At 39.5% G+C, this 26,247-nt stretch overlaps 1 protein-coding gene across 28 annotated transcripts in view; it reads right to left on the reverse strand.

Annotated features, from left to right (window-relative positions):
• Positions 1 to 26,247, reverse strand: part of CEP112 (centrosomal protein 112) — a 521,685-nt gene that overhangs the window by 189,954 nt on the left and 305,484 nt on the right. For all 28 annotated transcript variants that reach the window (XM_051825862.2, XM_070060425.1, XM_070060419.1 and 25 more), the window contains one exon: positions 16,954 to 17,184. In XM_051825862.2, coding sequence (XP_051681822.2) covers positions 16,954 to 17,184 — 231 coding nt within the window. The remainder of the gene's footprint in view (positions 1 to 16,953; positions 17,185 to 26,247) is intronic.

The raw sequence follows: 26,247 nt of genomic DNA on the forward strand, positions 1-26,247 counted from the left end.
AAAAAAAAAAAAAAAACACAAAAACTTAAAAGGTCATGAATTCACTGAGAATACCAGATATGACAATGATTTTTAAAACATTTTTTTAAAGATTTTATTTATTTATTTGACAGACAGAGTTAGACAGTGTGAGAGAGAGACAAAGAGAAAGGTCTTCCTTCCATTGGTTCACTCCCCAAGTGGTCGTAATGGCCGGAGCTACGCCGATCCGAAGCCAGGAGCCAGGTGCTTTTTCCTAGTCTCCCATGCAGGTGCAGGGGCCCAAGCCCTTGGGCCATCCTCCACTGCCCTTCCGGGCCACAGCAGAGAGCTGGACTGGAAGAGGAACAATTGGGACTAGAACCGGCACCCATATGGGATGCTGGCACTGCAGGCGGAGGATTAACCTAGTGCGCCACAGTGCCAGCCCCATGACAATGATTTTTAATGAAAAAAATTTTTAATATGTAGAGAAGAAATATATTTTGGCCTGATATTAGTACCTGATTTCTATATTATTCGCAAAAATTTTATAATATATAAGTGGTCAAGGCTTTCAACCCAATGGAATATTTAGAATACTTGCATAAATATAAATTCTATCATTTTGATTATTTATAAAGAATTATTACTATAGACAGTTAAAGCCAAAAATAACTTGTATATTAAAAGCAGATATTTAAAGACATCTGTTGCTTTTGCTATCCCACATTTAATATTGCTGTGTTTTTTAATCATATATATGTCACAGGACACAACAAAATAAACTTGGGAATAATAAATATCACTACTTTTCTATTTATTGCATTTTTCTGGTTCATTTGATTCTTTGTATGTTACGTTTGCTTTAAAAAGTCATTTTACAAAAAATACATGAATATACTAACAAAATATACCACTGTTAAAAATAAAATACATTAATATATATATCAAAATTAAAATAAAATCCTCCCATGGAAAACTATTAAATAGAAGACATTTGCATAATTATGTACATAGAAAAGTCCAAGGAATCTACAAAAAAGTGACTAGAACTAATAAGGGAGTTTGGATAGATTATGTGACAGGGCCCGGCACTGTGGTATAGTGGGTTAAGCCACTGTCTGCGATGCTGGCATCTCATATGGGCGCTGATGAGTTCTGACTGCTCCACTTTTGATCCAAATCACTGCTAATGCATCTGGGAAACCAGTGAAAAATGGCCCAAGAACTTGGGCCCCTGCCACAAACAGGGAGATCCAGATGCAGTTCCTGGCTGCTGGCTACAGACTGGCCTAGCTCTGGCTCTTGCACCCATTTGGGGAGTAAACCCTCTTCTCTCTCTGTCTCTTTTCTTCTCTCTTTAACTCTGCCTTCCAAATAAATAATGTTAAAAAAAAATCAGGTGACTTAAAGTAAATATACAAAAATCTACTGTATTTCTAAATATTAGCAATGAGCAGCTTGGCACTGAAGTTAGAGATCAGCAATGTGGGCGGGAATTTGGCAGAGTAGCTTAAGGTGCCTGTTGGGATGCCCACAGCCCATTTCAGAGTTCCCGAGTGAGTCTTGACTCTTCTGCTTCTGATCCAGCTTCCTGCTAATGTGCACCTGGCAGGCAGCAGGTGATGGTGCAAGGCCTTAGGTCCCCGCCACTCACACGGGAGACGCAGATTAAGTTCTGGGCTTCTGGCATTGGTCTGGCCCAGCCCTGGCTGTTGCAGGCATCTGAGAAGTGAATCAACAGATGTCTCTGTCTCTGTCTCTGTATCTCTGTTTTTCTGCTTTTCAAAATCAAATTAAAATGTTTTAAAAAATTGCTTTTTAGATAAAACCAAGCAAAATACACGTAACACCTAAATACTCAGAACTATATATGATGATCAAAAATTTAAGAAAACCTAAGTAAATGGCAAGATCCTCCATGCTCAGGGATGGGAAGACACAATTTTATTATGATTTCAATTCTCTCCAGATTGAGACACAAATGTAATATATGTATTTTTTAAAAATCCCTGCAAGATTTTTTTTTTGTAGAATTCATCATGCTGATTCTAAGAAATACAATGGAACTTTTACAGTCAAAATAATTTTGAAAAAAAGTAACAGTTTTGGACAACTCCCCCCCACCAGTCTCTCAAGATTGATGCTAAAAGCCACAGTAATCAAAACAGTGTGGCATGGGAAAAGGACAGAGTTCAACTGAATAAAATAAGACAGTCCAGGAGCAGACCACACATGTGTGGCCAACTGATTTTCAACAGAACTCCAAAAGCAATTCAATACAGAATAGACAGAATAGACAGCCTGCCTGCCTGCCTGCCTTCCTTCCTTCCTTCCTTCCTTCCTTTCTTTCTTTCTTTTTTAAACAAATAAAGGGTTGACTCTGAAAGGACTGGATCTTATTCTACACCTTGTACCATTCGTAAAAATTGACTCAAAAATTGACTCACATAAAACCTAAAACTTTAAAACTTCTAGGAGAAAATATTCACAATCTTAGTTTAGGCAAATATTTCTTAGACACAAAACCAAAGATCTATAAAAAAAGCAAACTGATAATCTGGCCTTCATCAAAATTAACCTGTGTACTTTCAAAGGCATTGCTAAAAGAATTCAAAGGGAGAAAGTATTTGACAATTACATATTTTATAAGGGTCTTGAATCCAGAATATATAAATAAAAAGAAAATAGGGGGTTGGGGCCGGTGCCGTGGCTCACTTGGTTGATCCTCTGTCTGCAGCGCCAGCATCCCATGTGGGCGCTGGGTTCTAGTCCCTGTTGCTCCTCTTCCAGGCCAGCTCTCTGCTAGGCCTGGGAGTGCAGTGGAGGATGGCCCAAGTCCTTGGGCCCTGCACCCCATGGGAGACCAGGAGGAGGCACCTGACTCCTGGCTTCAGATTGAAGCAGCGCCAGCCATAGCAGCCATTTGGGGGGTGAACCAATGGAAGGAAGACCTTTCTCTCTGTCTCTCTGTCTATCTCTATCTGTCAAATAAATAAAAATAAATAAATAAATAGAAAATAGGGGGTGATGTTGTGGCACAGTAAGTTGGAAGCAGAGCAGCTGGGACTCGAACTGGCCCTCCAGTGTGGTGGCTTCATCTGTTGCTCCCAAATGGCGGCTTAACCTTCTGTGCCAAAACACCCACCCTATGTGAATGCTTGACCATGAAAATATGTCTCAACTGAAGAATGGGAAGAAAAACTTTGTATAAGCCATAAAAAGTAAGAGATTACTGTTATACACCAAGTATGGTTGAAGCTAAATACATCACACTGATGGCCAGAGCTGAGCTGATCTGACGCCAGGAGCCAAGAGCTTCTTCTGAGTCTCCCATGAGGGTGCAGGGGCCCAAGCACTTGGGCCATCTTCTACTGCTTTACTAGGCCATAGCAGAGAGCTGGATTGGAAGTAGAGCAGCTAGGACTCGAACCAGCACCCATAAGCGATGCTGGCACTGCAGGCAGCAGCTTTATCCATTACATCATGGTGCTGGACCCACTTCAAAAATTTTTAAAGCAAGAAAGGGAAATGCCATTAGTTTCCTAAATACCTCTTCAGAAAGTTCTGCCTGATGCCACTGGTTTCTCCCCCTACTGGCACACACCCTTTTGGGTGTTTCCCAGAATGTGTTGTCCAGTAGGTCTAAATGATACCTCATTTTCACTTAAATATAATCATAGTTTCGTTTGTTCCATTATCCCTGTCCAATTAACATTAATCTCCTAGAGGGGAGTGGCTGTTTTCATATTACCAGAGTCTAATCAAGCTCAGCTTCAAGATCTGCTTTTAAGCAAGATCTGTATCTCAGGATCTTAGAGAATGTCTCCATCTTACCTTCTTCTCTCTGAGGCTGGATGGTTCTGTCTCTCATGGGCCTCAAATTCCCAGCCTGTTCTGTCTTAGGGGCACAGCCACTTTCTTCTTGAAGCCCTATCAGTTCCCGGGTTTGGCTTTTACTGGCGCTGGGCAATCTAAAGTCAGGGAAGCCCACATCTCCTTCGGCCCACATTAAGACCCCAGAAGCAAAGATGGCAGCCCCATGTAGGCCAGCAAAACTGCTGCTTCTTGTCTGTGATGCCGCTGAGGGCACAGCCTCCCTGCACTGAGGGAAGGGTGATTTGGGCCCTGCGGGTTAGACTCTCTGACCTCCAGTCTCTCTGGCAGGGGTGAGGAAAGACTAGTGACATCACAATCACATCCGTTTCTGATGGCTAAAGGGCCAGCAAGCCCTTTTCCTTGTGACCCTGGACTCCAGAGGCAGAAAAGGGAAAGCAGGAGGAAGGAGTCCCAGGGGTTAGGGACAAGGCAACAAAATGACAAGACGATGCCTTCCGAGCCTCACTATTCAGCTCAGAACATGTTAACCTTTAGAAAATCCAGAAACATACAATTCAAAAATTACACCCATCCACAGAGCAACAAGCTAGCCTAATTCCTTCCTTTTCCCCACTGAGAGTAAGCTTATGTATGGCTTATTTTCTTGCTCTCACACCCCATTATCAAACCTAACAGAAAGCTTTGTTGGCTCTAACCTTACTATGTAGCAGAAATCTGACCACTGCCCTTGTTGTCACTCTGGTCTAAGCCACCATAGCTCTCTTATACCTGAATTACAAAAGCACCCTTCTAATTGGTTTCCCATGTTTGTTTTCATACAGTGATGAAAATGGTCTTTTAAAGCCTAACTCAGGTCATATCTCAATGCACAGAGCTCTCACATTCTCCCTCTACTCACGGTTAAAGTCGAGGTCTTGGAAAGGCCTCAAAGACCCTAAGCAGATCAGGCCTTGGCGTCCTTTAGGACCATCTCCCAGCCGCTCCCCTTGTTCATTCCACACTTGCCACACCGACCACTCTACCTTTCCTTAACCATGCCAGTCTCTCTCCTGCCTTAGGGTTTTTACACTGGCTGTTCCTTCTCTCAGCAATTCCTTTCCCCAAATATCACCATGTCTCACCAACTGTTTTGTCTTTACTTGAACACTACCTTCTGGATGAAGTCAACCCTGCCAACTCGATATTAATATTCCCAACCCTGAACCTCCACAGTTTCCCTTGATCTTCTCTATTCAATAGCACTTAGAGATTTTCTAAAATCTTACAAAAGTTATGTATGCAGCATGTCCTCTGCTTATAGTCAGCTGTCTTTCCTGCTAAAATTAGCTCTGAGGGAACAGGATTATCTTACTGTTTGTCACTGCTAGTTATATCCCAAGTGCCCATAACCACTACACACAGAATAGACACTAATGGCAAAAAAGTGTTCAAAATGTGTTGTAGCCTATGAACTGTTCCCCCACAACTTTTTTAATAATCTCACACCAATATTCAGCATTACACACGCTAACATGTTCCTGTTTCTCCAGGTATAGCCCTGGGAGTAAGTTATCTCCAGTATAACATGAGAATGATGAAACAAATCAGGGAGGACACAAAAATGGAAATATATTCCATGTTCATGGATTGGAATAATTCATATTGCTAAAATGTCCATACTACCCAAAGCAAATTACAGATACAGTGCAACCCACTTCCCATGTCCACCATCAAGATACAAATGACATTCTTTACAGGATTTGAAAAACCAATCCTAAAATTCATGGGGAACCACAAAGATCCAGAATAGCTAAAGCAACCCTACACTAAATAATAAAATTAATGAATCTGGAGGTATCACAATGCCTGACTTCAAATTAAACAGCACGATAATGTGCTAAAAAGCAACATAGGGCAATAGAACCAAATAGAGAACAGAGAAACTAACCCACATGTATATAGCCAATTGAAATTTGACAAAGCCAAGAACATATATTTGAAAAAGGATAGCCTGTTCAATAAATGGTGCTAGCAAATCTGGATATCCATAAGTAGAAAACTGGAATTACATTCCTACCTCTCATCATATACAAAAAGCAACTCAATAGGGATCAAAGACCTAAATGTAAGATCTGAAATGATGAAACTGCCAGAAAGAAACACAGGAGAAACACTTCAAGACATTGGTATAGACCATGAGCTTTTGGATAAGACCTCAAAAGTATAGATGAAAAAAACAAAACTAGACAAATGAGATTATATCAAACTCAGAAGATTCCACACAGCAAAGGAAACAATCAAGAGAACAAAAGACATATGACAGAATGCTAAAAATTATTTGTAAGCTACTTGTCTGACAAAAGATTAATATCCAGAATAGACAAGAAACTCAAAACTCTCAATAATAACAACAATCCAGTTAAGAATTAGATAATTCTCAAAAGAAGAAATACAAATAGCCAACAAACATATGAAAAAAATGTTCATTGTCATTAGCCATCAGGGAAATGCAAATCAAAACCACAATGAGGTACCACCTCAGTCCTGTCAGAATGGCTGCTATCCAAAGAGTCAGTAAGGAAGGCTGGCTAGGATGTGGAAAAAGGGGAACTGATCCACTGTTGGTGGGAACGTAAACTAGTGTAGCCACTATGGACAACTGTATGGATATTTATTTAAAAACTAAAAACAGAACTCCATAGGATCCAGCCATCCCACCACTGAGAATGTATCAAGAAGATGCACTATCATCACATCAAAGAGGCAAGTAGTTCACCATGTTCACTGCAGTGGTGTTCACAACAGCCAAGACTGGGAGGCAACCAAGGTCTCTACCAAAAAATAAATGGACAAAGAAAATGTAAAACAAAGAAATGTAAACAAAGAAAATAAAAACAATGGAATATCATTCAGCTACAGAAAAGAATGAAATCTGTCATTTGCAGCAAAATGGATGGAACCAGACAACATCATGTTAAGTGTAATGAGCCAGTCAGAGAAATACAAGTACTAGATGTTTTCCCTCATGTGGAGAACTCAATCTGAACACAGAATAGTAATCACTAGGGGCTGGGATTAGCACAGGGAGATGGAGGGAGCTTGGATAACAGGTACCAAATCAGAGTTAGATTGAAGGAATACATCCCTAGTGTTACACAGCATGGTAGGGTGACTATAGCCCCAACAAACTATTATATATTTTATGAGCAAATAAAAGAAAAGAGTCCCAAGGCTACAGTCATAAAGCCAAAGGGAAAATGCTGATCGCCCTCATCTTAGCTACATACATGGCATTCATGTATGGAAATGTTACACTGTAGAATATAAGTAAGCATAATTATTGTTAAAAACTGTAAAATCATACACTCATAGCAAGGTAAAATATATGCAATAACCATTATAAAGTAAAGTAAGTTATGGGAAACATAAGAAGAAAAATATGCATCCTAAAAAGTGCCCTCATAGCTAGGGTGAGCATAGAACTCAGCATGGAGACTGGCAGGTATTTAAGAGAGACAGGAATTTGGGGTCATGCTAAATCACACAGTACACTGCAATAGCAGGTACAAGCCGAGACTTTCTTGGGAATTTTTTTTTAAGTACCCTATTAATGAAGAGCTACCAAAATAGGACCATAAATTATTATTTTGGTTCCCATTTATAATCATTTCATTATTGGTGAAGATGCTGATGAAATGTGATTTCCACTCTACTTCAATTTTGTAAAAAAGGATGCACTATCAATAAGATTCCTAAAGGCCTGACCATGAAGTTGAAAGTATTAAAAAGTTCACGTAATCATCAGCACTAATCTTAAACACACACACACACACACACACACAGACACGGAGCATGCTCATGTCTTGGGGTGCAAATACTGACTCACGTCACATGCTCCCAACTCTAACAGTTTAGAAAAATATCAGCCTTGGAAGATGGCAAATAAGCTCTTCTATTTTCAGTAGCTTCTCAAGTCAAATTACCGTCTTTTGCTGTACTACTTAAGAGATTTTCACTTGTCCTAGGTAGAAACTTTTTTTACTTAAAAATGTACATAGAAACAAAGCCAAGAACTTCTGATAAATGCCAGATCTTGGATTTTCAGTGGTTCTATTAGAGTGTTAGAAAGTTAAGTAGACTAACGGGAGGATTAATCCTGCAAATTTTAAATGCTTACTTAAAAAACAATGATTCCTATTGCCTCTCAGCCTTCTGGCTAAGATCAAGTATAAAAATCAATGATTCCATTATAATTCTGGATATTATTCTCAAATAATCATAACATAAATATACTATCTCTTAATTTCCCCCAAGTAAAAATAGTTTTCCAGTCTAGGGAAACTAGAGTTAGGTTATTGATTTGTTTTCCCAAATTGCTGGAAAGTCAGAGTGCTCTTTAACATGCAGCAGAGACGGGGAAGCTGTGAGAGCCAGTTCAGCAGGGGGCAGCCATCTCTGCGTCTGCCTGCGAGTCCACACTGGCCCGAGCCTCGCAGCTCCACTCAGGAGGGGCCAGCAGACCTCTGACCACGTACATACCCAGGCGTGAGTGATGGCGGAAGCCTTGCTCTAGTTTGTGAGACTCCCTGTGACACAGGTACCTCAATCAGAACCAGATCAAGCAGGAGCGACGCGGGGCTGACGTAGAGAAGCAAGCATGGAAGGAACGCGTGTTTCCTCTTGCTACACAGGGAGATGCGTTAACTGATTTAACAAAAATGTTTTATTTGTTTTGATTTGTATATACTGTCAAAAGGACAGCAAAAGTCTTAGCTATTGTAGAAGACAAGACAAAACTCCTTCACGATTTAAACACATTAAAATTCTAAATTTTAAGAGACATGAACACAAATTTGTCACATTCAAATTATGTACACATGCTAAATTTTCAAAGTTGGCATTTGTGTATTTTTTTGGTAAATCAATTTATTGTTATGCTCAGAGGTGACATTACGTCATTACATCAGGCTATGGCTCACACACCCAGAGGAAAATGTCAACATGGAGTTTATCAACACTTGTGGATATAATTAAAATTATACTGGATGTTGTTTGTAAACTAATTTTTATAAATCTGGATATTTAATTTAAAATTTAAATATATAAAACCACATTTTCTTAGCAAAGGGGAAAGATCAAAGTAAAAAGAACAGAATTGAGATTAGGAATCCATCTTAAGCCAAAATGACAAAGTCTTCATAAGTTAATATTAATCCTTTAATTATGAATTTCAAAGGTTTAAGTAGCTTCTATGACCTTAGCTTTGAATAATTATACCATATGGAGCTTTTCTTAAGTTTGAAAAGGATGCTGAGTTGTTGCTCAAAGCCTTTTAATGACTCCCGGCTGGCAGAGTTCCAGTATAATCCTTCGGATACCACTTAAAATTGCAGACCAGGGACCCAGGCTGGTAAATGTTATGTCAAATTCATAAGAACTTCTCACTTAGTAGGATATATTGTGAAAAATGTTTGATGTGTTGGTATATTTTTCAATACCAGAACATAAAGCTTAAAACAACTACTTATAGTGGAGAATTCACAAAGGAAAAGATGGACAGATTAGACCAAATACACATGCAATTTTTTACCATAATATTAAATGAAATTAAAAGGCAAATACAGAACATATTTGCCACAGTGGTGATTTTTATCAACCTAAATATAAAGAGTTTATGTAAATTATGAGAAAAACATTAGGGCCATAAAAGAAGAGAAACTGCAAACAGAAGTGAACAGGCAATTCCCAGAAAATCAAATATGAGTAACAAATCACTATTTTGTAAGTGAACAACTTTCAATTTCAAAAATACAAATCGAAACAATAACTTGTTTACAAAAATGTTCCAAAAATTAAGGAAAGATATTAATAATACTAAAGAGTGGTTAGATAAGACAGATACGTATTTATTCTATTGGAGTGAATGTAAATTTGTACAAACTTTGGGACATGCAATTTGACCTGATAGTTCTATTGGGAATTTAACTTGAAGGGAAACACAGAGGAAATGTTGACAAAATTTATGGAAATCTATGCTAAACTCCACATTAAACTTTTTTTTAAAAAAATAGATGTTCTAAAAACTAATGGAATAATACAATAAATTATGTTACATTCATAAAATGGAATATCACAAAACAATGAAAACTGACTTCTCACAGAATTACAGTGACTGAGATATTCTTCGCACCCTTTGAAAAGAACAGGAGATAGAATGTTTTTACCATGGCCTTGGTCAGCTATATTGATGTAGCTATTCTACACTTCTTTACTTTCTTTTTTTTCTAAGCTAGCCTCTGCTTCAAGAAAGGGTATTTTGAAATAGCTGAATAGATGCTGGAAACAATGCCGAAATTTTAAAACTGAAGTTTTAATTAATCTTCTGAAAATTGCCCAATATCATCACTTAGTAATGTTCTTTAATTTTTCAAAGGTTCATGTTTTATGGACTTTGTTTCAATTCAGTTTGAAGAGATTTTTAAAGGGCAGAAAAGAAGCGTTCACTTTGCAAATGTCAATCATTTACTCTCTTGGATTCTCTATTTCAAGTATTTTGACCTTGTGGAGGCATTTCATGTTTCTCTTAACTCAGAGCCACTGAAGATATCATCTAGGTCTAAATTGCTGTTGACAGAAACTCAGGTAGGATCTGGACTTAGGAATTCTTTTATAACCTTAACCTTGTAAGTGCTACTGAAATAACCCAGACCCACATGGAATGTCCACTTCTCTTTGAACCTCAATTTTGTACTCAATGATAGAAAATTAATTTCTAAAACCCTCAATTCTGACTGAAATTTCAAGTGGTACTAAAATCTAAACTTTCAGGTTTATTTATTCTTGATAAAATATTTAACTTTTTATAAGATACAGTGAAAATAACTGAATAATTAGAAGGATGACCCAACAAACTAGCATTATAATACCAGATTTTTAGTGTTAATACAAATTTTTCCAGTAAAATTAAAATATGTATTAATTTGTGTAGAAAATTAAAAATATGTCTAAAAAAAGCATTATGCTATATGTTTAACTCATTAAGTAATATAGAAGAAATTATAACACTAAGGTTACATAAATGGATATTTGGATAAAAAGATGTATCTTGTCTACCTAAAGTATTTATAATTGGTATAAATCAAATTTGGATAAATTACTATTTGTCCTAGTGGGGCTACACTGAATTTCTAGTTGGTCATTTTTTTAAAGTCATTCATTTAGGACTTAATGATTATCTACTTTGTGCAAATATACCATGCAAGATCCTGGAGCTTTAGAAGTGAATTATTTTACAAAGAATGCTTTTGAACTATCAAGGTCTTCACTGCATTTACAAACTCTAGGCTCCATTTACAAGTTAAGTAAAACCATGCATCATTCAGAAATACAAGTTGCTCGTCATATCAAGAGCCCAGCCCATATGGACATTGGGGCTGGTGAATTTCACCAACTCAACAGAAACCAAACTCATTGCATTAAGCACAAGTCTACTTCCTGCTCTCTCTCCTTCCCTGAACCTCCATATGCCACAAGTCCGTTCACACTGGCCGGCCTCCTCAGTGCCTTTATCCACGTCAGCTAAAATTACCTTGCTCAAACCTCATTTCTACCTCCTGTATAACTTGCGTTCTCAGTTCACTGCCGGAGCATTCCATTCTTCCAGACTCCCACTGCCTGCACGACTTCCTCTGTGTGCAGAATTCCAATTCTACCAGAGCAAATGCCCTTAACCCCTCTTCCTGGCAGCAGCTTCCGCTCACTTGTCCAGCCTGAAGCCTGGTTGTTTCCCTCTTCTTGAAACTGCTCACCTAACCAGACCACTATGATTCTTGGCTAATACAGATGATATTTAAGTGTAAAGACTCAAGTCTTGCAGGGAACTTCATATCTTTACCAATCCCCCCTTTTCTTTCCTCCCTCAGCAAAAGTCACACCTCTTATCACTCATTCACCTAATAATTCACCTAATATATATATATATATTTTATATATATATATATATATATATACACACACACACACCAAGTGAGCCCCTGCCTTAGGAAAGTTTTCTAGGCACTAGGGGTGACAAAGTCTTCCTGATGGAGCTTACAGTCTAGTGGCTGGGAAGAAGTAGAAAACAGACAAGTGAACGTATGAACAGGTGATTTCAGATGGTGAGATAACCTGTAATGATAAGATAAAGTAAGGTTCCACAGGTAGACCAGCCTTTAGATAAAGAAATCTGGGAAGAATACTCTGAGGAGTGCACATCATGAGATGGAGGCTGGCCACAAGGAAATCATAGAGGAACGTTCTGGGCGGAGGGTGGCAGGTGTAAGATCTGAGGGCAGGAGAGGGTATGTGTTCCCATCATCTCATGCACCTGAATCCTTGTACCCAAGGGCTTAGGCAGGTTGTGCTAAGGATTTCCTTCATACCCTCATCTCTCAGATCACATGCCATCAATTCTCTACTATTCTTCACAAGTACTTCAAAATATCTAACACATGTGCAACCCATAAATTTATTCTCCCGAATCCCTGCTGCTCTTTGGAACCACACTTTCCTTTGAACATCAGATTTTTCCATCACAACAGCGTTAGCTCATCTCTCCTCCCTCATTTGTCCTTTGCAACTGTGTCTCTGTGCACACTATCATTTTCAGAGCTCTGGCCAAGGTCATCAATGACTGCTCAGTTCCCAATCCAGTGACCTTTCCTCAACCCCCATCCTTCCTGATTTTCTGTCACATTCTTCAAATCTCCTTTCTAAATGTTCTTTCCCTCCATTTCCATGAAAACACATTCTTTTCACATTCCTTTTGCCTTGATGACCCTTCTTTGCCTGTTTCCTCCCAACCTCTCCAATGTCGCTGCTCCCTTCCATTCTGCCTTCCTTCCCCTCCACCCTGCGGTTTCCGCTCCTGACCCTCTCACTCCCCAGGCTCACACCACGTGCTCTCTGTGGGGGGCCTCCCGCGGCTGTTCCTTCCAGTTCTGCTCTAGCATCTCCAGGAACACTCGTTCAGCAGCAAGGGGACATCACAGCCAGTGCAGTGCCGTGCAGCACTCCAAACCCAACGTGGTCTTAACTGAATCCATCTTCTTTCACCTAGAACCAGACACGCCTGTAATCTCGAATTTTTACAAGCTGCATTTACACGGAACAGGGCTACCCAACACCATCTCTGCGATGCGACGACTCTCGAGCACCGGCACTACTCCTCATGCACCTCAGCTGGACTCCGCAAAGCCCTCTTGCTCACACCCCAGTGCCATCAACGTCAATGCTATGATATCTTGCCAACACTGACAGAATGCTTTTCCTAATGATCGCTTGAAACCTGGCACTTCGGTTCTCAAAAACCTTCAGTAGTTTTTCACAACTGACCCACTGAGGTCACAATGATCCTTAAGTTATCTTTTAGCTTAGTCACTAACCACTTTCTTTGATGTGTGTATGTATGTTCATACATATATATAATGTGTGTGTGTATATATATACACACACATATATGTATATGTATACATATATGTGTATATATACACACACATATATATGTATGGTATATACACACACACACACACACACACACACATATATATATATGGTTTTGTTTTCTCTTGCTTTTGGTATTTCTTTGACTTGGAAAGCCACCCCTATACCTACCAGTCAAAATCTTGCATATTACTTGTATCTAGTTCAAATGTTATATCTTCCAGTTAATTTTCCAATTTCTACAACACAAAGTAGTTTTCCCCAAATTCCACTATACCAGCATTATGGTGTTTCTCTAACACTCTCACTCTCACTCTCTCTCTCTCTGTGTGTGTGTGTGTGTGTGTGTGTGTGTGTGTTTCTTGCAGCCACATCATTTCATAATCTGTTTGACCTCATTCTACCTGCTTTTTTTTTCCTTTTTTCTTTGTTTCCCACCAGTACCTGGGATAATGCCTTCCTGGAACATAGAAAATCTACCAGAAATATTTGCCAAATGAATTAACAATGGCTTCCAATACTAATTGTTTTATTATCTGTAACCTGTCAGTTAGTTAGTAACATATATAAACCTATGCTTGCAGAAGTTCACCTATGGAAAAGAAACATTTGAAATGTGAATACACAATGTAAGAAAATTAAAGCCTAAGTTGTATGTTGTGTGAGCCTGGCTTTGGTATGCTCAATTTTCTTAAATTGGGGTGTACTGGTATCTGCGACTTTTAAGATTTCTTTAGAAACACCTTGAACCATTAAGCAGAGGTGACCGAGGTCAAGGTGAGGTATGTGTTAAGAGTCAACAAAAAAAGAGAACTGGCAACAGTATTTTCATTCTGCTACTGCTAGAGTTTTAAGATCATTTTGAATAAGGAAATTCTCCCAATTCCTGAATCTGTGCCCATTTTAGTGTCAAAGCATAATTATTTTGTATTGCTTGGGTAGAATTATCACAAAATTCTCATTTATAGCTTTAAAGGCATCTCAACCTGAAAAAGCCCTGTGTGGCCCCATGTGTTACTCTTGCAACAAAAAGGTCTATGCATCTGCTGACCTGGGCAAGTATACTTGGCACCACCCTTGACTGTTCCCACCTCCACCATCCCTGTCATGCCCACATCTAAGCCATGGACAAGTCCTGTCACCTCTGCCTTCAACAACATAACCCAAACATGTTTTTATCGCATCCATGGCTCCTGACCAGGCTCAGGCCTTCATCACCTTTTGTCTAAGTTATTGCAATAGCCATTTGGTCTCCCTACTTCCTCCTCTGTGCTCAATTCAGTCTCTTCTCAGTAAGGCAACTGGAGAGATCCCACTCCAGTTGAGTCAGATCATGTCACTCTCTGCTCAAAACTTGCCAACTATCCTCTAAGCACAGAGCAAAGAAAAGCCGCTCAGTGACCTAGACAGCACCCTGTCCTGGACCCATGCTTTGAGGGCTCTTCCTGACCTGCTCTAGCTCGGTCATTGTTCTCGGCCACACCGATCTCTCTGCTGTTCTTCCAAAATGCAGGCTCACTCCCACCTCTCTAGAGCCTTTTTCCTATTTATTTCTGAGTTCAGAGCTATGCTGTCAAGGGCAAAGTCTGCTGAAATGTGACTTTCAGATGAATTAAAGTACAACAAAGCAAGCCCTTTGCAAACCAGAGGAGTAGTGCTTAGAGTGTTTTATACTCTTTGAAGGCTCAGCATTATTTAAAGGTGAAGAAAAGGTGGGAAAGAATTATAAAGAATTAGATGATTTATTTCAAGTTTCTTATTCCCAAGACACAGACTGGCCTTGAAGGACTCAACGGGCAGTTACAGGAATTGGGATCACAGTAGTTCACAGTTAGTACCTGATTAAAACATTTATACTTTCTCAAGACACCAAAAGAAGAATATTTGACATGGTACTAAATATAAGTAAACTCAAACTATGTAAACATTATACTGACATTTACATCAATAACATAATTCCAAACAAATTTTTCTTATTTCTGCTGAAATATCAACCTAGAAAATATACCATCATTTATGTTACACTATCATAAAAAATCTATCACTTGAGGCGGAACAGCAGAGTGAGGGAAGTATAGTTGTCTTCTTGGAACTGTACCTAGGGAACGCATGGAATCTGTTCTCTTCACATTAATAATTGTTTTAAAGAACTATCACATCTAGTGTAATTTGGGGCATGCTCGGGCTGACTTGCCCCAATTGGTAGAGTTGGAAACATACCAGGGGATTCCAATTCAATCCCATCAAGGTGGCATGTGCCAATGCCATCTCGCTATTCCAGGTGATCAATTTCAGTTCACAATTGATCATAATGAAAGGACTGAGAGTCAAGGGGAGCACATGGGCAAGTCTAGTATCTGCTGACACCAACCGATAGAATGGATAAAGGGGAGAGTGGTCCAGCATGGGAAGTGAGATGCTCAGCAGACTCATAGAATGGCGGATGTCCTAAATAGCACTCTGGCCTCAGAATCAGCCCTGAAGGCACTCGGATCTGGCTGAAAAGCCCATGAGAGTATTTCAGGCATGGAAAGCCAAGACACTCTGGCAAAAAGATCTCTGTGAGTGAGATCCCAGTGGAAAGAACAGGTCTTCAAAGAGGGAGGTGCCTTTCTCTGAAGGGAGGAGAGAACCTCCACTTTGACTATGACCGTGTCTAAACAAGATAAGAGTCGGAGAACTCAAAAGGCTTCCATAGCCTTGGAAACTCATAACTGGTGCATAGGGAGATTACTGATGCCATAAACAGGAGTGTCAATTTGTGAAGTCAACGGCAGGAGTCACTGTGCACTTACTCCTCATGTAGGATCTCTGTCCTTAACGTGCTGTACACTGAGGCTTAATGCTATAACGAGTACTCAAACAGTATATTTCACTTTGTGTTTCTATGGGGGTGCAAACGATTGAAATCTTTACTTAATGTACACTAAACTGATCTTCTGTAAAAAAAAAAAAATTATCAATTCCCAACTTGACTCTCACTGGGATTAAACATGACAATAGGTCTGATCTGATTTCATCATCATTTAAAAAAAATCATCTATTATTTTTCACTTTATGTTTCTGTGTGGGAGCAAACTGTTGAAATACTTACTTAAGGTATGCTAGGCTGATCTTCTGTATATTAAGATAATCGAAAATGAATCTTGACGTGAATGGAGGGGGAGAGGGAGTGGGAAGGGGGGGGTTGTGGGTGGGAGGGACGGTATGGGGGGGGAAGCCATTGTAATCCATAAATCGTACTTTGGAAATTTATATTCATTAAATAAAAGATAAAAAAAAAAAAGAACTATCACATCTAGATATGATTATCAGTAAATCTATGAAATATCTGAAACTTAGTCTTAATGTAGGAAAATGTAGAGCTATGGCCCAAGTACACCTCATCAATATAGTCTTTGATAATATTATATTTCTATTTTATCACAATGTATATTTAATTCCTATGGAATGAGATTGTTCCATATAATCCCTTCCATCACAGTCAAAAGAAGAGTTGGGAAACTCCCTAGATTACTGAACTCAGAGTGGAATTTAGAATAAAGCAAGGTACTTAAGCTGCCTGTTTGAACAGCTAATAAAGTCAAAGAGGAATTCTTTGTCCTATCTTACAGGGATGAAATCTAAGCATGGTAGGAGTGGAGTATAAGCACGGGTTGCATGCACAGGAAGCAATCCAGCTGGACGCCTTACCTTCTCCAGTGTCACCTCGGTCTCAGCAGCATGTGTCTTTTTCAGCTCTAGTTTCATCTTCTCGGACTCAGCCTTCATTCTGTTGATGGCCGTCTCGTGGTCCCTGGCAGTCCTTTGCTTTTCCTCTTCACGAAGAAGTCCAAGTTCTATGAGCTGCTGTTTGCGCTGTGAGTTCACATTAATCAGCTCCTCTCTCAGCTTGTGAACTTGGGCCTCCATGTCAGCAATAACCTTGTTTTCAAACATGGAAAAACAGACAGAGGATATGAACAGCACACTCACAAAAGAACTGCAAAATGCCAATAAAGAAATTGCAATAACACAATGCACGAAAAGTTCGTTTGTTCCTTCCTTCCGTCCTTATTCCCATGCAATTCTCTCCCAGCTCAGAGGTAAATACCACCTAGGACATTTAACCATATAGTCGCATCCTTGAGGAACAGATTTTTAGTTTTGCTTCTGATATTTGTGTACGTGGAATAATTCTTGCTTTTTCAAATATTCAACATTGTGTTTCTGAAATTACTCAGATATTTTTGTTTTAATCTCACTGATTTCTTAATTTATATGTATGCTTTCCTTCTATTTCTTAAGGTTTATTTTGTATTCCCTTTTCTAATTTCTCATTTATTTTTAGCCTTTCTTCTTTTCTGATTTATAAACTTAAGACTATGAACATTTTTGCTTTTGTTCCATCTTTTAGGCTTAGATAACATACGCGTTTTTTTTCATTATCATTTGGTTCACCTTTTAAGACGTTTCATTATTATTTTTCTTGGACTTTAGAAACATTTTAAAGTATATTTCTTATTCTCAAGCATATGGATATACAAGTTTCCTAGGACTGCCAAAACAAGTACCACACTGTGTGGCACGAAAGAACAGAAATACCATTTTTTTTTTTTGATAGGCAGAGTAAGACAGTGAGAGAGAAACAGAGAGAAAGGTCTTCCTTTTCCATTGGTTTACCCCCCAGATGGCTGCTATGGCCGGTGCGCTGCGCAGATCCAAAGCCAAGAGCCAGGTGCTTCCTCCTGGTTCTCCCATGGGCCCAAGTACTTGGGCCATCCTCCACTGCCTTCCCGGGCCACAGCAGAGAGCTGAACTGGAAGAGGAGCAACCAGAACAGAATCTGGCGCCCCAACTGGGACTAGAACCTGGGATGCCAGTGCTGCAGGCGGAGGATTAGCCAAGTGGGCCATGGCACCAGCCAGAACAGAAATATCTGATCTCACAATCCTGAGGTCAGAAGTCCAGAATGAAGGTTAGCAGAGTTGCTCCTTCCAAAGGCCTTTTTGGAGCTACTGTGCCACACCTCCCTCCTACCCTTTGGTATTTCCTAGCAATCCTTGGGTTCCGTGGCTTGTAACCTCAACAATCCAGTCTCCGACTGTTTTCACACATGGATGTGTTCTATTTGGATATCACAATCCATGTATTCCTCTTTTTATAAGGATGTTAATGAGATTGGATTTCAGAACCCATCTAGGTCAGCATCACTTAATTTTTAACTTGATTACATCTGCAATGACCCTATTTCCAAATAAGATCACATTCACAGGTTCTGCATAAACATCAAATTTCAGAAGATAAGGGGAAATTATCTGCAAGCTATACAACTGACAAGGAGTTACTATTCAAAATATGCAACTCAATAGCAAAATAAATAATTCAATTTAAAAATGGATAGTAGACCCAGACATATCTCAAAGGAAGACATACACATGGCCAACATCAACATTAGGAAAAAAAAATGCTCCACATCACCAATCACAAGGGAAATGCAAAATAAAGCTACAATGAAAAATTACCTGATTTCAGTTAAATTGGCTATTATCAAAAAAATAACAAGTGCTGGCAAAGATATAGAGAACTCTCACAAATTGTTGGTGAGAATATAAATTAGTGCAACCATTGTGGAAAACAGTATAAATGTCCTTTAAAACACCAAAAACTAGACTGCCATAGGATCCAGCAATCCCACTGAATCTGTAAATTGCTTGGACAGTATGAACATTTTGATGATATTAATTCTTCCATCCCATGAACATGGAAGATTTTCCCATATTTTGTGTCTTCTTCCATTTCTTTCCTTGATGTTTTACAGTTTTCATTGTAGAGATTTTTCTCATCCTTGGTTAAATTTATTCCAAGCTATTTACATTTTTTATAGCTACTGTGAATAGAACTGATATTATAAGTTCTTTCTCAGCCAAGGCATTCTTGTGTATATAAAGGCAATTAATTTTTGTGTTGATTTTATATCCTGCAAATTTACCAGAGTTCCAGTGACCTCTTAATGGAGTTGGATCACCTATGTATAGCATCATATCATCTTGCAAACAGACATAATTTGACTTCCTCTTCTCCCATTTGTATCTCTTTGATTTCTTTTTCTTGTCTAATGGCTCTGGTTAAAACTTCCAGAACAGCCTATATTGACTATACCTTTGTCTGGATCTGGATCTTAATGGAAATGCTTCCAAATTTTCCCCATTCAATATGATGCTGGTGTGGGTTTGTCATATATTGCCTATACTGCATTAAGGAATGATCCTTCTATACCCAGTTTGCTTAAGATCTTCATCATGAAAGGCTGCTGTATTTTATTAAGTGCTTTCTCTGCATCAGTTGACATAATCATATGGGTTTATCTTCAATCTGTTAATGTGATATATCACACTTATTGATTTGCATTATGTTGAACCATCTCTGCATACCAGGGATAAATCCCACTTGGTCTGGGTGAATGATCTTTCTGATGTGTTGTTGGATTTGATTAGTTAGTATTTTGTTGAGGATATTGATCTATAGTTCTCTTTCTTCGTTGCATCTTTTTCTGGCTTTGGAATTAAGATGATGCTGGCTTCACACAAGGAGTTTGGAAGAATTCCTTCCCTTTCAATTGTTTTGAAGAGCTTGAGAAGAATTGGAATTAGTTCTTCTTTAAAAATTTGGTAGGATTCAGCAGTGACACCATCTGGTCCTAGACTTAGTTGGGAGGGTCATTAATACTGATTCAATTTCCATCTTTATTGGTCTATTCATCTACTTAGGTTTTCCATCTTCATGACTCAAATTTGGTAGATTTAATATAAAACAGAAATCTATCCATCTAGATTTTCCAATTTGGTGGCATATAGCTGTTTGTAGTAATTCTTGATGATTCTTTTTTATTTCTGTGTTGCCATTGTAACATCTCCTTTTTCATCTGTGATTTTATTAACTTGGGTCTTTTAACTTTTTTTGCTTAGCTGGGCCAATAGTATATCAATTTTGTTTATTTTATTTTCTCAAAAACCAGCTCTTTATTTCACTGATCTTTTGTATTTTTTGTTTCCATTTTGTTATTTTTTCTTCTAAGTTTTATCACTTCTTTCTGCCAACTAATTTTCGGTTGCTGTGTTCTGTTTTTCTTGATCCTTGATATGCTCTGTTAGATCATTTATTTGGTGCCTTTCAAATTTCTTTTTTTTTTTTTGATTTATTTATTTACTTGAAAGTCAGAATCACAAAGAGAGAGAAGGAGAGGCAGAGAGAGAGAGAGAGAGAGGGAGGTCGGTCTTCCATCAGCTGGTTCATTCCTCAGATGGCTGCAATGGCTGGAGCTGCGCCGATCCAAAGCCGGGAGACAGGAGCTTCTTCCAGGTCTCCCACACAGGTGCAGGGACCCAAGCACTTGGGACATCTTCTACTGTTTTCCCAGGCCATGGCAGAGAGCTGGATGGGAAGTGAGGCAGCCAGGACTTGAACCAGCGCCCATATGGGATGCCAGCACTGCAGGTGGTGGCTTTACCCACCACGCCACAGCGCCAGCCCCTCAAATTTCTTAATGTAGGCACTAATTCCTACACACTTTCCTTGTAACACTGTTTTTTGCTGTATTCCATATGTTTTGATACACTGTGTTGTCACCTTCATTTATTTCCAGGAATTTCCCGATTTCCCTTTTGATGTCCCCTGTGACCAACAGTCCATTCAGGAGCATGTTGTTCAGTCTTCGTGTGTTTGCATATTTTCTAGTTTTTAAAGTTGTTAATTTCCAGCTTCATTCCATTGTGGTCAGAAAAGGTACATGGTATGATTTTAATTTTTTGGAACCTGCTGACACTTGATTTATGGCCTAGCATATGGTCTATCCTAGAGAGTTCCACGCACAGATGAAAAGAATGTGTACTCTGCAGATATGAGATGAAATGACCTGTAGATATCCATTAGGTCCATCTGGTCAATAGTATAGATTAGCTCTGCTGTTTCTTTTCTGATTATTTTTGAGTTGTTGATTTTTTTTAAAAAAAGATCTTTTTATTCATTTGAAAGGCAGAGATACAGAGAGAGAAGGAGAGACAGAGAGATAACTTCCAACCACTGGTTCACTCCCAAATAGTCACAATGGCCAGGGCTAGGCCAGGCTGAAGTTAGGAGCCAGGAGCTTCTTCCGGGTCTCCCACGTGGGTGCAGGGGCCCAAGGACTTGGGCCATCTTCTATTGCTTTCCCAGTAGCATTAGCAGGGAGCTGGATTGGAAGTGGAGGAGATGGGACTTGAACCAGGGCCCATTTGGGATGCCAGCACTGCAAGCGGAGGCTTAACCCACTACACATAGGGCCAGTCCCTTTCATAAATCTTGAACACCATTTTATAATATTTTCTTTTGTCTGAAATATTTCCAATGATTTGTCATCTAGCTCAGATATTCTTTCTTCTGCCTCATAAGTCTGTTGTTAAGGATTTCCACTGTATTTTTTATTTGACATATTGAATTCTTCATTCTAATATTTCAGTTTGATTTCTCTTCAATATCTATCTCCCGGTAGAATTTCTCATCCCTGTCATGCATTTGCTTCTCTGTGTTCTTGAGCAATCTTAAGATCATTCTTTTTAGTTCCTTTTCAGGTATTTCATCAATCTGTTCATCTTCACAGTCTCACATTAAGTGTTGCTGTGTTCCTTCTGGGGAGTCATCCTGTCTTCCTTGTTCACATTTCTTATATTTCTACATTTATTTTTACACCTTTCTGGAAACACTTGTTGGCTTTCTTCTCTGACTACTTCTATCTTTGAAGTACACCTCTGTGGCTTAGTAGAATGTCTACTTCTTCAGTGGATATCCAGAGGTGCGTGCTGGGTGGGGCCAAGGAGCTGAGGCCAGTGCTTGAAGGTGGGGCAGGGATCCAAGTGACACTCAAGGTAGGTGTGGTAGATCTCTATCAGCAGCAGTGGGGGAAGGGTGAGATCACACTGGCTGCTGTGATCACAGCCTCAGCCCTTCTCTGCCAAGGAGAACCAACTGCCCTGGGTGAGCCCACGGTGCTTATGCACCCCTCATGACGCACCCTAGAACTTGGGGAACTCTGAGCCTCCGAAGCCAGACACAGTGATTACCCAAAAACCTAGCCACACCCCATGCCCTACTGCAGCCTCAGGGAACAGGGCTCCCTCAGCTACAGGGAGCAGGGGATCCACTGAGCCCTGCAAGCCTTCCCCATCCACAGCGAGGGCTGTGGCTTCCCCAGACTCAGCTGCTTGCCTGACAGACGTGGGTCAGTGCTCTGCCTTGGCAAGTTGAGTCCGGGCGCCTTAGCAGAGTAAGGGGAGGGAAGCGCTTCACGAGCCTAGTGGGTGTCCCAGCCCCTTTCAACTCTACAGGCCAGACTCAAAGTGAGTGGGGACCGTGGATTTTTCCCTCTGATACAGTTCCCAGTAGTGCATGGGCCAACGCAGTCTCTACTTGCCTTATTAAGATGGCGCTTCATGTCTGCTGTTGCCAGGTACCTTTGTAAGGAAATCAACATGCTCTCCATTCATAGGGTTACGTGGGTACCCTGTTCCCTGCTAGTGCATCAGGCTGGACTTAGTCAGTGGGGTCCATGAGGCTCTCTCTCGGGCAGTATCACCAGTGGCATGAGCTGCTGCAGGTTCCTCTCACCTCGCTCCAAGAAGATGGCATCCCCGCGAGCCATTGGCTGCAGGAGCCACTGGCTGTGGGAGTCAGCAGCAGTACCCACCCACTGCTGTGTGACTGTACCATCCCTGCTGCTCCACGGTGTCTCTCTTCTTTCTGCAGAATTTTCCCTGCAAATTTTATTCCAACTTCCCCCTGGGAATACAGTTCCTCCCCTTTTCTTCTGTTATCTTCCCGTGACCAAAATCAGCACGTCTTTCCCTATTCAGCCATCTTGGATCTCTCTAGATACAAATCTCATAAATGCCATATAGATTTTGAATTTCATTTTTAAAATTTAATCATTTGTATTTTAATTGGAACATGCAGTCGTTAGTCTGTATATGCTAACGCAGTTGCATTTATTTTCCCCCTTTATTCTGTGCTATTTGCCCCATATTTTGCATATATATTTTCTCCTTTTTTGTCACTTTATTCTGTATGGGTAATTCTTTTCTTCCTTCAATTTTCTTGTCTTTACTAAAAGACACACCATTTTTTCTCTCAGTGGTTGCAGTAGGATACCTCAACACCCATGCTTCACTGCAAATTTTAATTATTGATCCTTATGATCAATAAAAGAAGGGCAGGCTATTTTGAGTTGTGTTGTCTTCTTCCAGATTTATATGCCATATTTATTTTCAATTTATTTTTGTTTTCCTTAGCTCGATATTACTATTACAGATAGTTTATTCGTTCAGTGGCTGTCCAGATATACCTATATAATGACCAGTGTTAGATGCCGTCACTCCTTGCAATTCTGATCTCTTAACCATAGGTGATTTCCTTTAGCCCCAAGGTACTTTTGCACCCTTTAAGTACTTTTAAAGAGGTTTAGTGGCAAGCACTTTCAGTTTTCACTGGTCTGAAAATACCTTTATGAGTATTGTTGAAAGTCTGCTCTTATTCCTTTGAAGGCAAATTGTTGTACTTTCTGTCTGCTTTTAGGATCTCTTTGTCTTTAGTGTTCATCGCTTCTTTCTGTAAGGATAGGCATATTTTGTTTATTCTCAGCAGGATATCTCAGACCCCTGCATCACTGGTGAGTACTGAGAAATTCCCAGTCACAGCCTGTTCCTCCTCTACTTCCTACGCTACTCATTTACATGTGGTGCCTTTTCCCATTCTTCAGTTTCCCTTAACCTCTCTTTCGTACTTTTCATGTCTTTTAGTCTCTCCTGAATTCTGGGTGTTTTCTTCTATCTAATCTGCTGTCAGAAACACACAGGTTCTTAATTTCAGTGATCTTATTTCCATTTTTTGAACTTCTATTAATTTCCAAATATGTTTGTAGTTTTTAAAGATTCTTTTACTATTTTATATCCATTAAAATTTCTTTAATTATATATCACATATTAAATAAAAACTATTTCCAATCTATGGCTGATAATTTCATTGTCTCAAGTTTTTGCAGAATTCATTCTCCTATTCATAGTTCCTGGAGCTTTGAATCACGGTACTTGTTTTTCTCATGTTGTATGTTCCTATTGTTGTTTTAAAAAATTATTTATTTTTAGAGGCAGAGAGATGATCATTGGGTGGGGGGAAGAGGAGAGAGTGCTCCCCTCTGCTGGTTCATTCTCCAAATGCCCACAATGGCCAGGGGAGCCAGGCTGAAACCAGGAGTCAGGAACTCAATGAACCCAAGTATCCCTCTTGGGTGACAGGAGCCCAATCACTTAAACTTTAATCATTTAAACCACTGCCACCTACAGTGTGAATTAACAGGAGGCTGGAGTCAGGAGTGCAGCTGACTTTAAACCCAAGTGCTCTGATACGTGATGGAGGTGTCTTGACCTCTAGATCAAACACCCACTCAGCTGTTCCTTTCTAATGTGAGCTTTTATTTCCTGGAACGTTATATACTGCAATTGAAAATGGGTTTCCACCATCATATTGCTCTGACATACACTTGGATATATCCTCCATATATAGCCTACTTTAAAATACATTCTCACCCTCGAGTTTTTCAGGTTACTTTGGTGTTGTGAATTCAGGTGGCAAAACCTTGCAAAGATTGGCTGATTAAGAAGATTCAGGCTCAGAAAGTCTCTCTGCAACTTTGACTTTCAGATACACAGATCTTTTAAAAAGCTGTAAAAGCTAAAATAAGAAGACCAAATCAAGTATATGTTTCACTGGAGTTTCAGAAGTAGGGGAAGGAATGAAAGTAACAAAAATTGGAAAAGATGATGGCTGAGAATCCTCAAGAAGTGAAGAGAAACAAGAGTCCACCGAGATGGAAAACAGAACAAATACCAAGCAGGATGAAAACGCAAGAAAAGGAAGGGGCAGAGAGGGGAAGGAAGGAAGGGAAGGAAGGACATATTCCAGGTGTTGAGAAAAAGTAACTCTACACACTAACACTATCCTGCAAGATAAAAGATAAATCACTAGAGAAACAAAAATTGAGATTTTTCTCCCTCAAAAAGACTATCACCAAATTACTTCTAGAAGATATATTTCAAGGGGAAAAAAAGGTATGAGATACAAAACAGAACGGCCAAAGATGAATAACTAGCATGTAGGCAAATCTAAATAAAACTTTCTTGCAAAATATGATGACAAATAACAAGGGTAGGAAAATGTGAGAGAACAAAAATTCTAGATAATAATAAATTAAAATGCTTATGTGGTAAAAAAGATAAACTAATGATTAAAAATAGGTACACAATTTCGGGGATTCCCTTGAGCACTGCTGTCTGACATAACATTTCTGTTACGACTGAAATGTTCTATAAATGTTCTCTGTCCAGAAATCAGTCACATGTCACACGTGGCTACTGCACACTTCGAAGGCAGCTAGTGCAAAAGTGAAGCTTAACTTTGAATTATTTTAATGAAAATTGTAGAGATTAATGTAATGCAATTTGAGCTTTTAATAGCAAGGATAATTAAATGCCTCTGAATTTTTAGATAATATTTATTTATTTGAAAGGCAGAGATAGAAATATAGAAGAGGGGACGGATAGAGATACTGGCTGACTCCTCACATGCCTGCCATAACCAGGTCTGGGCCAGGCCAAAGCCAGGAGCTAGAAACTCAAGCCAGGTCTTCCACATGGGTGAAGAACCCAATTACTTGAGTCATCACGGCTGCCTCCCAGGGTGGGGACTGGAAGAAAGCTGGAACCGGGAGAGAAGCCAGGACTTACGCCCAGCATTCTGCACAGAATTCAGGAACTCCAAGAACCAATTCAACTGTGGCACCAAATGTCCAGGCCTAACTTGTTTTTTAAATTTACAGATAAAAATCAATATATAATTTGTGAGCTATATATTGTTTTAAAATATGTATATGCTGCCGGCGCCGCAGCTCAATAGGCTAATCCTCTGCCTAGCGGCGCCGGC

This window comes from Oryctolagus cuniculus, chromosome 17 (assembly GCF_964237555.1).
Source record: "Oryctolagus cuniculus chromosome 17, mOryCun1.1, whole genome shotgun sequence".
Taxonomy (NCBI): Eukaryota; Metazoa; Chordata; class Mammalia; order Lagomorpha; family Leporidae; genus Oryctolagus; species Oryctolagus cuniculus.